This window comes from Gracilinanus agilis, chromosome 2 (assembly GCF_016433145.1).
Source record: "Gracilinanus agilis isolate LMUSP501 chromosome 2, AgileGrace, whole genome shotgun sequence".
Lineage (NCBI taxonomy): Eukaryota > Metazoa > Chordata > Mammalia > Didelphimorphia > Didelphidae > Gracilinanus > Gracilinanus agilis.
The window spans coordinates 392,152,795-392,167,831 of record NC_058131.1 but is presented as its reverse complement, the minus strand read 5'-3'; the positions used below and the strand labels follow the sequence as shown (position 1 = coordinate 392,167,831).

The window sequence follows — 15,037 nt, the reverse complement described above, 5'->3', positions numbered from 1 at the left end:
ATACAAACAAGAAGGGAGGGGCAGCTCAGAGACCTTACAAAAACCTTTTGAAGAGTGGTGTTCTAATGGGTTAGCCAGAGAATGCTACTGGAGGGAAGGATACATGTAATCATATAACCCGTAACAAGTGCAAAACTTCCATTGCTACCCAAAATACCCCAGAACCCAGACAACCCTATTTGCCCTCCTTAATCTACTTCTCCTACTGCACATGCGCGTTTTGCAAAGTCCATGCGTCAAAACACTCGCCTAAGGGCGGCAGGGGTTCCCATGACTCCGTGGCGACTGAGAAAGAGAATCTGACAGTATTAAGTGACGTCGCCACAAAGGGAGGGAGTAGGCTGTGCAACAGGAAACCGTTGTCCCTCTGTTCACGTGACAGGGGTGAGCCTCTTTACCACCTCCCATTCCAAGATGGCGTCGCTGCTGCAATCGGAGCGAGTTCTGTACCTGGTCCAAGGAGAGAAAAAGGTTCGGGCTCCGCTCTCGCAACTGTACTTCTGCCGCTACTGCAGCGAGTTGAGATCGCTGGAATGCGTCTCACACGAGGTAACCAAGCGCCATTTCTGGGGTTAATCTCTGTTTCCTATAATGGGACAAGGGAACCCTGACAGTTAGAGGCGGGAACGATCATTTGTCTTCGTTTTTTTATTGGCCAATAATCTTGTCACTCTGTATGGTAAGGCTTGGGTGGGGCCGGCTGATCGTGCTGAATATTCAGCGCACACTGATTGGCTGAAGTCCTTGTCGAGCAAGGCCATCATTGGTAGTGGGAGCTACGCATTTCCTAGCGCAGCTTGTGATTGGGTGGAGTGACTGTCAGTTGAATACAGGGCTAGGTTCCGGTTTTGTGGAGAGGCGTGGTCCTATGATGTAGAGCTTTGGGTTTTCGTTTTGCCCGTGTTCGCTGCTAGGGGTTTGTAACTCCTGGTATTCTTGCATTTCCCTTCCCTCTCCTGTTTTCCTCTGAGAAGTCCCTAGGCTCACTTTTCTTTGCCCATACTCTTACTGTATAAATACGCTCTGCTCCTCATCCCTGGCTTTAATCCAAGACTGCAGGGCACAGAGACGGAATGGGGTGTGTGTGTCAGCCTTCTTTATTCTGAGACTGACGTATTCAGAGTACAATACTAGGTAGGGCAGTTTTCAGAATGGGGAGAGGCAATAAGAATACAACATTACCACATTCGATTTAATTTGAAAGGCATTTTTTATTTTTAGCTATATTCCTAAGCACTCAGGATTGGAGTGAGTTTCTGCGATGGAGGATTCAAAAGATGAGTTACAATTCACTCTAATCCAACAATCATTGATTAATTTCTCTCTTGATCTAAGTCACTATGCTAGGGTACAAAAACAAAATTTTAAATCAGCCCTGTCCTTAAACAGTATTTTGGAAGGAGGTGAGATTTCCATTCGACAAAAGAGTTATTAAATAGCTAAGATATGCAGGTCACTGCTAAATACGGGAGACAACACATACACACACATTCCCTACATCCAGGTGATTTCTCAAGGCGAGGTTATTCAGGAGTATATTCCACATTTAAGGAACCACAGGTGTAAAGACAGAAGCAAGAGATGGAATTTTATGTACATGCATCATTTTAACTGGAAGGGAAATTTCAAGAAGGCAGGCAGTAGTCAGGCTATGAGGAGCTTTACATTTCAGGCTGAGGATTTTGTTTTTCAAAGAAGCAATAGGAGCCGTTGAAGATTTTTGAACAGAGAATAGCATCCTTGTTTATGAATATCATTTTGTCAGCATTTGGAGGTTAAAAAAGGGAGAGATTGGGAAAGAGACATCAATTAGGAGGTTATTGCAGTAGTTCATAGAGATGAGGACCCGAATAGTGTTGAGGATGAGCAGGATTTTAAAGAATGAAGTGAACAGGGCTATTTGCCATTTAAGAGCAAGTGACAAGACATATCCAAATAACAGTACCTAGGATGGAAACCTAGCACTAAATTTATGCCCTCATTTCCAAAATTTAAAAAATGGGAAGAAGGTGGCTTTTGCAAAGCACAGTGCTTGATGAATGCTTTCATTATTTCATTCATTCATTTAATGAGCTTGACATTTTTTTATTTTGAATATTTTCCCATAGTTACATGTTTCATGTTCTTTCCCTCCCCCCAAACCTCCTTAGCCTAGAGGGTATTTTCAAATGGGCCATTTGCAAGTACCTAGGAAGTGAACCAATATTCTCTAGGAATCAGCATGGATTTACTAAATCCAAATTGAGCGAGGCTGCATTTGGAGGATTATGAATTTTCCTTCCTCTAAAGTTGCCAGTGGTTATGATATTTTCTTTTTTTTAATTGATTAATTAAGAACATTTTTCCATGGTTACATAATTCATATTCTTCCCCTCCCCAACCAATGCGCAGTTCCACTGAGTTTTACATGTATCATTGATCAAGACCTATTTCCATATTATTGATATTTGCACTAGGGTGATCTTTTAGAGTCTACATCCCTGATCATATCCCCATCAACTCATGTGATTAAGCAGTTGTTTTTCTTCTGTGTTTCTGCTCCCACAGTTCTTTCTCTGGATGTGGATAGTGTTCTTTCTCATAAGTCCCTCAGAAATGTCTTGGATCATTGCATTGCTGCTAGTAGAGAAGTCCATTACATTCAACTGTGCCACAGTATATGCATCTCTGTGAATAAGGTTCTCCCTTTCACTCTGCATCAATTCCTGGAAGTTGTTCCAGTTCACATGGAATTCCTCCAGTTCATTATTCCTTTTAGAACAGTAGTATTCCATCATCAACAGATACCACAATTTGTTTAGCCATTCCCCAATTGAAGGGCATCCCCTCATTTTGCAATTTTTTGCCACCACTAAGAACGTGAGTTGCCAGTGATTATGGACCCTCCCTTTAAGTTTTTGATGTTGTGACCACCTTCCCCTTGATCCTTTCTCTTCCCTTGTCTTCTAGATATAGTCCTGACCTGTTCTCTACTTATTTGAATGTTTCTTCTTAGCTTTCTTATCTAAATCAACATCTATGTACTACTTCTTAACTGGGACCCTCTAAAGACCTATTCCCTGAGCTCCTTTTTCACCATATGTTTTTACTGTTGCCTCCCATCATTCAAGTTTTGCCCCTGTACAAATGACTCTTTAGTCTCTTCTTCCTTACTCCCTCCTTAACCCCAGGTTTACTGTCTGTTATATATACCTTACTTACTCCTAGTACCTTACTTCTCTGTTTGGCTTATAAAATATTCTATAACTTGGCCACTTCTCACCATTCCAGTTTTCTTCTTAACCTACCTACCTCCTCCTCGACCACCCTGCCTTTATTCTACAATCCAGTGACACTGGCCTTGCTATTCCTTTCACACAACACTCCCAACTCTAAGCAACTCTGAAGTATTTTATTTCATTAGCTGCCCTTCATGTCTTGAACTTTCTCCCTCATCATCTTTGCCCCTTAACTTCCCTGACATTCTTCAGTTTTCAGATGCCATTCCCGATCTTCACATATTTGAAGACTGATCAATCTCTAGGCATTCCACAGTATCTGCTTCAGCCTTTGGAACATATTGTACTCATCCACCCATTCTACCAGGGGATGTCTTCACATACTTGGTATAGATATCCCCCTAAGTCATAAGTGGGTTTGAGGCCTGTCAATTACTCTCATACTGGTTTAGGCCCCTTGCTAAATGTGGCTGCTGTGCATGCTACAGCTTCTTAAAGCCACAGGTAAGAGTTGAGTGACAGGTGGACATCAAAGGCATATAAACATCCCTGAAAAGGGGCTCAGCAAGCTCACGCCAGAAGTGCCAATCTTCCCTGCCACTTCATACTTTCCAAGTTCTAGGTAATTGTAGTTGCTTGAGACATGTAAAGTGACTTGCCTGGTCATTTTAGTTTATGCTGCATCATGGTAATATTTGTATTAATCAAGGTGGAAAGGGAACAGCATTATCTTTTAGATAAGACCACCCTGTGTTAGTTAGATTTACCTGACTGGTTCTATCAGAGGACTTCTCTCTGACTGGACCTAATAGCTCTTGAGGATCTTTAAAAAGTCACTAAATTTTTGGAGGCACATTTGTACTTGTCAGGAAAACCTTGTTAACAATTAGAACTAGCTTTTTTTTTAAATTAATTAATTTATTTTACATGATTCGTGTTTTTACTTTCCCCTTCACCCACCTCCCATAGCCAATGAGTATTTCCACTGGTTTTAACATGTGTCATCAATCAAGATTTATTTACATATTATTGATAATTGCTTTGGTGTGGTCGTTTCAAGTTTACATCCCCAATCATGTCTGAATCAACCCATGTGTTCAAGCAGTTGTTTTTCTTCTGTGTTTCCACTCCTGTACTTCTTCCTCTGAATGTGGGTAGTGTTCTTTCCCATAAATCCCTCAGAATTGTTCTGGGTCACTGTGTTGCTGCTAGTACAGAAGTCCATTACCTTTGATTTTACCACAGTGTATTGGTCTCTGTGTACAATGTTCTTCTGGCTCTACTCCTTTCACTCTGCATCATTTCCTGGAGGGCTTTCCAGTTCACATGGAATTCCTCCAGTTTATCATTCCTTTGAGCACAATAGTATTCCATCACCAGCATATACCACAATTTATTCAGCCATTCCCCAATTGGAGGGCATACCATCGTTTTCCAGTTTTTTGCCACCACAAAGAGCGAGGCTATATTTTTGTACAAGTCTTTTTATCTATGATCTCTTTGGGGTACAAACCCAGCAATGCTATGGCTGGATCGCAGGGCAGGCAGTCTTTTAGAGCTCTTTGGGCATAGTTCCAAATTGCCATCCAGAATGGTTGGATCAGTTCACAACTCCACCAGCAATGTCCCAATTTTGCCACATCCCCTCCAACATTTATTACTCTTACCTGCTATCATTTTAGCCAATCTGGTAGGTGTGAGGTGGTACCTCAGTGTTGTTTTGATTTGCATTTCTCTAATTATTAGAGATTTAGAACACTTTCTCATGTGCTTATTGATAGTTTTGATTTATCTGAAAATTGCCTATTCATGTCCCTTGCCCATTTATCAATTGGGGAATGGCTTGATTTTTTATACAGTTGATTTAGCTCCTTGTATATTTGAGTAATTATAATTAGACCTTTGTCAGAGTTTTTTGTTATAAAGATTTTTTCCCAGTTTGTTGTTTCCCATCTGATTTTGGTTGCATTGTTTTTGTTTGTACAAAAACTTTTTAATATAATCAAAATTATTTATTCTCTACATTTTGTAATTTTTTCTAACTCTTGCTTGGTTTTAAAATTTTCCCTTTCCCATAGATCTGACAAGTATATTATTCTGTGTTCACCTAATTTTCTTATAGTTTCCTTTTTTATATTCAAGTCATTCACTCATTCTGAATTTATTTTGGTGTAGGGTGTGAGATGTTGATCTAAACCTAATCTCTCCCATATTGTTTTCCAATTTTCCCAACAGTTTTTGTCAAATAGTGGATTTTTGTCCCAAAAGTTGGGCTCTTTGGTTTTATCATAGACTGTCTTGCTGAGGTCACTTACCCCAAGTGTATTCCACTGATCCTCCCTTCTGTCTTTTAGCCAGTACCATATTGCTTTATAGTATAGTGTAATATCTGGTACTGCTAGGTCACCTTCCTTCATGGTTTTTTTCATTATTTCCCTTGATATTTTTGATCTTTTGTTCTTCTAAGTGAACTTTTTTATAGTTTTTTCTAATTCAGTAAAAAAATTTTTTGGTAGTTTGATAGGTATAGCTCTAAATAGGTAAATTAATTTGGGTAGAATGGTCATTTTTATTATGTTAGCTCGTCCTACCCATGAGCAATCAATATTTTTCCAATCGTTTAGCTCTAGTTTTAATTGTGTGGAAAGTGTTTTGTAATTGTGTTCGTATAATTCCTGTGTGTGTTTGATAGATAGATCCCTAAGTATTTTATATTGTCAAGGGTGATTTTAAATGGTGTTTCTTTCTATCTCGTGCTACTGTGATGTGTCGGAAATAAGTAGAAATGCTGATGATTAATGTGGGTTTATTTTGTATCCTGCAACTTTGCTAAAGTTATTGATTATTTCTACTAGCTTTTTAGTTGATTCTCTAGGATTTTTTAGGTAAACCCATCATATCATCAGCAAAGAGTGATAGCTTAGACTCCTCATTGCCTATTTTAATACCTTCAATTTCTTTTTCTTCTCTAATTGCTACTGCTAGTGTTTCTAGTACAATGTTAAATAATAGAGATGATAATGGGCATCCTTGTTTCATGCCTGATCTTATTGGGAAGGCTTCTAATTTATCCCCATTGCATATGGTGCTTGTTGATGGTTTTAGATATATACTGTTTATTATTTTTAGGAAAGGCCCTTGTATTCCTATACTTTCTAGTGTTTTCAATAGGAATGGATGTTGTATTTTGTCAAAAGAGTTTTTCAGCATCTATTGAGATAGTCATGTGGTTTTTGTTGGTTTGCTTGTTGATATAGTCAATTATGTGAATGGTTTTCCTGATGTTGAACCATCCTTGCATTCCTGGTATAAATCTCACCTGATTATAATGAATAACCCTGGTGATCACTTGCTGGAGTCTTTTTGCTAGTATTCTGTTTAAGATTTTTGCATCTATGTTCATTAAGGAGATTGGTCTGTAGTTTTCTTTGTTTTTGATCTACCCAAATTTGGGATCAGTACCATATTTGTATCATAAAAGGAGTTTGGTAGAACTCTTTCTTTGTTAATTATGTCAAATAGTTTGTATAGTATTGGAAGAACTAGCTTTAAATTGAATGAGCTGCCTTGGGGAGACATTTCCCCTCATTGGAGCTCTTGATGCAAAGGCTGTATGACTTAACTACTTGTCATTTACCTTGAGAGGATTTTTATTCAGGATGGATTTGGTAGTGTCTGAATTCCCTTCCAAAGCCAAGAATTCATAATAACACCTTACATCTTATAGTGCTTTTCCATTTTCTAAACCAGTGATGGGCAACCTTTTGAGCTTGGTGTGTCAAAATTCGCCAAAAAACCAAGCATAACTCAAGTGCTGTGTCAGTTTGAGAAAAAAAACATAATTTTGCAATATTTATAGTTTAAATAACAAAAATGTATAATTGTAATTTATAACTGTATTTAATAAACCAAAATAGGTAAATTAATATAGGTAGAATTGTCATCTATAGTGCACAGAGTGTCTACACTATGCTACAGCAAATGTTTCATCCTCATTCAGCATGCGGTCCCATACTTCTCTGTATGTGGTCGCATGTCAACATAAATGGCTACATGTCAGCACTGACATGCATGTCATAGGTTTGCCATTATCATTCTAAACCATTCTCTATATTATCTCATTTGATCCTCATACAATTCTATGAGATAAGTGCTGCTGTTATTCCTCATTTTGTAGATGAGGAAACTGATGGGGAGAGCAGTTAAGTGACTGTTGTCAGGCGTGCTTTATTTTTTTTTTTTCCCAGATGTGGGTTAGATTAGATATATGATAGGGTCTCTTCCAACTCTGAAATTGTGTGATCTTGTTATTTGCCTATATATTTCAGCACTCAAAATTCATCTTTGTGAGATAATAAGGAAATAGACTTGTACAAAAATTGGAAAATGAGAGAATGTCCTTCGATTGGGGAATGGCTGAACAAATTATGGTATCTGTTGGTGATGGAATACTGTTGTGCTCAAAGGATAAAGAACTGGAGGAATTCCGTGTGAACTGGAATGACCTCCAGGAATTGATGCTGAGTGAAAGGAGCAGATCCAGGAGAACATTGTACACAGGGACTGATACACTGTAGTACAATCGAACATAATGGACTTCTCTACTAGCAGCAATGCAAGGATCCAGAGCAAGGCTGAGGGACTTATGAGAAAGAAGACTAGCCACATTCAGAGGAAGAACTGAGGGAGGAGAAGAAAAATAACTGCTTTAACACATGGGCTGATGGGGATATTATTGGGGATGTAGACTCTAAATGATAACTCTAGTCCAACTATCAATAATATGGAATTAAGTCTTGATCAATGATACATGTAAAACCCAGTGGAATTGTGTGTCAGCTAAAGGAGGTTAGGGGGGGTTGGGGGAGAGGGAAAGAACATGAAACATGTAACTAGGGGAAAATATTCAAAATAAAAATTAAAAATAAGAGAGAAAATCAGAGTAACTACATGTTGTTAAATGGTACCGCAGACAATGAAATAAAAGCAAATATTTTATAGTGAGTTTATTCAATAAAGACCTCATTTCTCAAAAAAATAATCTTTGTGAAATAATTATAGGACAAATGTATGCTAAATTGTCATACTGACTGCAAGTACAGTAGAAATTCACAAGAGGAAAGGTCACTCCATCAGTAAGCATTTATTAAGGACCTACTATTGTACAAACATGTACAAACAAGTTGTATACAGAATAAATTGGAAATAATTTATAGAGAGAAGGCACTATAGAATTATAAGAGGTTGGGAAAGGCATCTTGTAGGTATGCAGGTATATACAAAATATATGCAAAGTAAGTACAAGGAGGTTGGGGGAGGATTACTTGGGGTGGGGATAGGGGGTCAGGAAAGGTCTTGTGGAGGAAGTAGCTTTTAAGCAGAGCATTGAAGGAAGCCAGAGATTCTAAGGCAGAGAAGAGGAGGAAGTACATTATAGACATGGGAACAATCTGAAAAAAAAGCAGAGATTGGAGGAGGAAATGGTGTGTGTGAGGAATAGAAAGTTCAGTTTGGCTGGACTATACATACATGAAAGGAGATAATATATAACAAGGGAAAGATAGGTTGGAACCATACTGTGAAGGATCTTAAGGGCCAAAAATAGGGGTTTGTATTTTATCTTAGAGGTGATAGAGAGCCACTGGAGTTTGCTGAGCAGGGAAGTAACACAGTCAAATCTGTGCTTTAGCAATATTCTTTTGGCAACTATGTGGAAGATAAATTGGAGGACAGAGAGATCTGTTTTAGGATGCTATCACAGTAGTGTGTTATTTAAAATCACTTGGGATACTTGGAACTACATTTCCCGTGATCCCCAATGGGTTTCCTGTTTTGGATTACATATTCAAGGTGAGGGACAGCTTTAAATAGGGGGGAAGTGACTTTGAACTTTCTCTTTTAGTTACCTGAGAGCGAAGGTACAAAAGGTAAAATGGCTGAGGCAGCAGTTTGAATACTTACAGGCACGTGGTCTAATGATTTTATCTCTATCAGCATGGCTTTTATTAAAATACTATTCTCCCTTTTAATATCTGCCTTCCTCATTTTTAATAACAACAGTAGTCCAGGTGAGAGAAGTGGAGGAAACTAGGATGATGACCATGTGAATGGAGAAAATGGAGTGGATTGTAAGATTTCGTGTATGTATTTTCCCCCACTACATTAGATTGTATGAGATCCTTAAGGGCAGGGCCTCTTATTTATCTTGTACTGTGTCTTTTCCCAGCACCTAGCACAATGCATTTTATATGGTAAGTATTCAGTAAATATTTATTGAATACCATTTGATGAAAATCAAACCTTAGACATGAAGTATTTCAGTCTCCAAACTGGTAACCTCACTTTCTATTCTACCACACCCATAATATCTTGTTGAAGAAGAATATAGTAATTATTTTTGGCATAGATAAATGACTATAAAATGTATTTCTCTGCCTCTGTTAATATTAAATTTTGCTGGTTTGCTTTAGGTGGACTCCCATTATTGTCCCAGTTGCTTGGAGAATATGCCATCAGCTGAAGCCAAACTTAAAAAAAACAGGTAAAAGTTAAGGCTTTTTATTTTATTCAGTCATTTTCGTTGATGGTAAAGAAACACAGCTTAATTATGCTTTTGCCTCTTCTGTACTCATCTGTCCACCCTCTTTGTCATCTACCACTAGCAGCCCATGACTGGACTTCCTTAGGTACTGAGTTATTCTAGCTCCTGGTACTTTTGGATAAAGCTTGCCAGAAACTATCAGAAACATAATTTGTTCTTATTCATTCAAATTCATTTTTTGCTCTTAAGATAACTTGAAAAGAAAAGTTCATGATACCAGAAAAAGCTATTCACTTCAAGCAGCATCTACCTTTAGTCCAGCTCTGACTCGAACTCTACTCCAGAACGGGAAGAACAAAGCTTGGGATAGATTATCTCCAGGGCTTCTCTTTGTCCCAAAGTTGGACCAGGAAGTGCTCTGGTCAGGTGGACTCGGCTTCTTCTTTGAGCATTTTTAGTCTTTTGAAACATCTCTCTATCCCATTTATGTGATGCTGGTCTTATGAGTTAGTATCAACCTGTTAGAAACCATTGTCCTTTGGCAATATGCTGGTTCTTTCATGCAGTCTCTTGTTTAGTACCTCCACCTTGAATATAACATAAGAAAGGGAATAGAACTTATATGTAGACTCCAGTAGAATCAGAAATCTTTTGGGGTTCTTGCTTCATTTTCTGAAATCAGTGTGAAGTAGGTATCAGCCTAAATATTTTCATGAGAGGACGTTCTAAGAATACAAATAGGTCACTTTCTCTTTTCTTTGCTTTCTTTGGGTTACAGATCTAGTATTATTGCTGCTGGGTCAAAGGGTATGCACAGTCTTAAAGTCCATTGGGCATAGTTCCAAATTGTTCTCCAGAACAATTAGACTAGTTCACAATGCCACCAACAGTGCATTAGTGTTCCAATTTTTCCACATGGCCTCTGGCATTTGTCATTTTCCTTTTCTGTCATGATACCCAATCTGATAGTTATGAGATAGTACCTAAGAGTTGTTTTGCATTTCACTAAGATGTTGTAGAGTTTTTTATGTGACTATTGATAACTTTGATTTCTTCTTCTGAATACTGGCAGTTCATATCCTTTGTCTATTTATCAACTGGGGAAAGGCTCTTATTTTTATAAGTTAAGTTCAGTTCCCTATGTATTTGAGAAATGAGACTTTTATCAGAGGAATCTGGCTGTGAAATTGCTTCCCAATTTACTGCTTTTCTTCCAATTTTGGCTATATTGGTTTTGTTTGTTCAAAAGCTTTTTAATTTCATGAAATTAAAAGTATCCATTTTTCTTCCTATAAATCTCCTCCATCTCTTGTTTAGTCATAAATTCTTATCCAAAAAATCTGACAAATACCTGTTTATATGCTCCCCTAATTTACTTATGATAGTGCATCTGAATCATCTAACCATTTTGACCATATCTTGATATGTGGTATGAATGTTGGTCTATGCCTAATTTCTGCCAAACTATTTTCCAGTTTTCCCAGAAATTTTTGTCAGATGATGAATTTTTACCCTTCAGAGTGTAGATCTTTGGGATTATCAAATACTAGATTAATATGGTCATTTACTATCATCTATTATATGCCTAATCTATTCCATTGATCCACCATTTCTATTTCATCAACAGTTCTAAATTTTTGAATGATTACTGCTTTGTAAGATAGTTTGAAATTTGGAGTAGCTAAGTTGCCTTCTTTAATTTTTTTAAATTAATTTCCTCAATATTCTTGGTTTTTTGTGCTTCCAGATGAATTTTGTTACTATTTTTTTCTAGCTCTATAAAAAAATTCCTTGGTAATTTGATTGGTGTGGCACTGAATAAGTAAATAAGCTTGGGTAAAATTGTCATATTTGTTATATTGGCCTGGCCTACTCACAAGCAATTAATGCTTCTCTAGTTGTTTAGATCTGCCTTTATTTGTGAAAAGTATTTTGTAAGCTTGTTTATATAATCCCTCAATTTCTATTGACAGGTAAGCTCCCCAAACATTTTATATTGTCTACAGTTATTTTAAATGGTATTTTTCTTTCTATCTCTTCCTGCTGGATTTTGTTGGTAATGTATAGAAATGTTGATGATTTATGTCAGTTTATTGTATATCTATAACTCTACTGAAGTTGTTAATTATTTCAACTAGTATTTAGTTAATTCTCTAGGATTTTCTAACTATACCATCATATCATCTGCAAAGATTGATAGTTTTTTTTCTCATTGCTTATTTAGATTCCTTCAATTTCTTTTTTTGTCTTATTGCTCTAGGTAGCAGTTTAGTACAATATTGAATAGTAGTGGTGATAATGGGCATCCTTGCTTCATTCCTGTTCTTACTGGGAAAGCTTCAAGTGTATCTCCATTATAGATAATACTTGATCTTGGTTTTTAAGTACTGTTTATCATTTTAAGAAAAGCTCCATTGATTTCCGTGCTTTCTAATGTTTTTAATAGGAATGGTTATTGTCTTTTGTCAAGTGCTTTTTCTGCATCTATTGATGTAATCATAGTCTTTCTGTTGTTAGTGATATAGTCAGTTATGCTGATAACACTCTCCGCTCACACAGGTTTAATTATCATCTCTATTCAAATAACACAACAAAGCTATGTATCCGGCCCCATTTCCTCTGTAGAGCTTTAGTCCTAAATCACCTGCCTTCCATTAGACTTTGCAAACTAGATATCCCAGAGACATGGCCAAAACAACCCATTATTTTTCACTGCAAACCCAACACACTTTACTCTTTTTGTCAAAGGCACCACCATTCTTTCATCATTAAGATCTGTAGCCTTAATATATCCTCAGTTCCTTATTCTATATATCTAAATCATTGTCAATCTTGCCATTTTTGTCTCCATAACATCTCTCACATATGATACCCTCTCTCTACTCATTTCCACCCTCTTAACTAGGGCCCTCCTCACCTCACCTTGTGACATGACTTCCTAATTGGACCCCCCTCCCTGCCTTAAGTTTCTCCCTTCTTTAATTGATCTTAAACAAAGCTGGCAAAATGATTTTCCTTAATTGCACATTTAACCTTATTACTGCCCTACTCATTTATCTCCAGTGGCTCCTCTTTGCTTCTTGGATAAAATATAAACTCCTCTGTTTAGCTTTCAAAGCCCTGCATAGTCTCATTCCAAACTATCTTTCCAAACTATCACACTGGCCTTTTCTCAGTTCTTCACAAATGACACTACATAGACTCTCCCCATGCCTGGAATGTACTTACTCCTGTCATCCACTTTATAGAATCTCTCATTTCCTCCAGAATTCAGCTTAAGCATTACTTAAGCATTTGACAGCATGTCTTTCCCCTTCCTCCCAGCCATTGATGTTCCCAATTCCTAACTACCTTTTGTTTATTTTATGTTTATTTTATACATACATATTATTTTCCTCCATTAGAGTGGAGTTCTTTGAGAGTAAGAATTGTTTCATTTTTTTGTATTTATATCCCTAGGGCCCAGCATAATACATGAGACAGAGATGGTACATAATACATTTTTGGTTTACTACTTTTTCCACAGTATCATTTTATGATATCTTATTTGTTCTTTGGTACAGTAAACATACAGTTCTTTTCCTAACAAAATTTCTCAGGGTTCTCAAGTTATTTTATCATCTCCTATCTTGTTCTTCCAATGCAAATTCCTTTTAATATTTATGAAAATGTAGGGCAGTCTTTAAATCTGTAGGTCTCCTAAATCTGCTTGGTTTGGTGTTGTTGAAAAGGGCAAGGTGGCAATAGGAAAAATATTTTTGTACAGAAAAACTCCAGTCACATTTTTGCATTTTCTCTGTTACAGGTGTGCTAACTGTTTTGACTGTCCTGGCTGCATGCACACCCTTTCTACTCGGGCTACAAGCATTCCCACACAGCTTCCTGATGATCCAGCCAAGACCACCATGAAGAAAGCCTATTACCTGGCCTGTGGGTTTTGTCGTTGGACATCTAGAGATGTGGGAATGGCAGATAAGTCTGTTGGTGAGTGAGGCTGAGTTTAATATGAAAAGTCAAGAAACATTATAAAGCTTTATTTATCCAGAGAACGATGCCCTTGTTGGAAATAGCTTTCTGAATGTGGCACAGTGAATTTTGTCATTTTCATTGTCTTAAAAATATATTCAAGCTAAAAGTTTAGAGCCACAAATGTACATCCTGCAGCCAAGTAGTTACTAACAAGTAGTTCATTTTCTGAAATATTATGGACTTATTCCCATATCTATATCTATCTCATGTATGTATGTATGTATGTATATAATAGCTTTTTCCTGCCTCCATATTACAGTGATCTCTGGATTTATGGTACTCATGTGTCTCTAGGTTAACTGTGTGTGTGTGTGTGTGTGTGTGTGTGTGTAAGATTAGGGTAATACACACACACACACACACACACACACACACACACACACACACACACACACACNTAGGGTAATACACACACACACACACACACACACACACACACACACACACACACACACTGATATATAAAGACCAGAGAGCAGATTAAGATTAGGAGAGCAGTGATCTCTCCTCTGCCAGTGTCACACTACTTTGCAGGTACCAAAATTTGCAGACCCCTCAGAACTAGCTCTAAAAATAGTAGCTTAGAAAAACCTAAAGCTAGGGGGCAGCTGGGTAGCTCAGTGGATTGAGAGTCAGGCTTAGAGACGGGAGGTCCTAGGTTCAAATCCGGCCTCAGACACTTCCCAGCTGTGTGACCCTGGGCAAGTCACTTGACCCCCATTGCCCACCCTTACTACTCTTCCACCTATGAGCCAATATACAGAAGTTATGTGTTTAAAAAAAAAAAAGAAAAGCCTAAAGCTTAAGATAGTACCTCCTCACTCCTAGGTTAGCAGAGCTTAACTTTAACATAAAATTTAAAGTCAAGAAGTAGACTGGAATAATGAGTAAATAACAAAGCAAAACAAAAAAAGAACTTGACCATAAAAATCTACAGTGGCAAGGAGGACCAAGACAAATTCAGATAATAAGCAAAACCTCAAAGGGAAAAAAAAAGTACAAATTAGACACAAACCTAACAAGAATTCTTGGAAGAATTAAAGAAAGAGATAAAAGTGGTAGAGGAAAAATTGGGAAAAGAAATCAGTGATGCCATAGTCTCTTAAACAGTTAAAGGTACAGGCAACCAAAGGCACCATAGTAGCACAGGCTAGACAGGGCAAGGCACAACTTATCCACAAACCATATAAACATTTTCTGAGGAATAGCCTGAGATCTCATCCAGTTTGAAATATACTTCTGTGATCCA

At 37.5% G+C, this 15,037-nt stretch overlaps 1 protein-coding gene across 2 annotated transcripts in view; it reads left to right on the top strand.

The window, feature by feature from the left end:
* Positions 1-414: 414 nt before the first annotated feature.
* The window catches only part of DCTN4 (dynactin subunit 4), a 38,958-nt gene continuing 24,335 nt past the window's right edge, over positions 415-15,037 (top strand). For both annotated transcript variants that reach the window (XM_044664501.1, XM_044664502.1), the window contains exons 1-3: positions 415-549; positions 9,689-9,759; positions 13,565-13,743. In XM_044664501.1, the coding sequence (XP_044520436.1) occupies positions 415-549; positions 9,689-9,759; positions 13,565-13,743 (385 nt within the window). The remainder of the gene's footprint in view (positions 550-9,688; positions 9,760-13,564; positions 13,744-15,037) is intronic.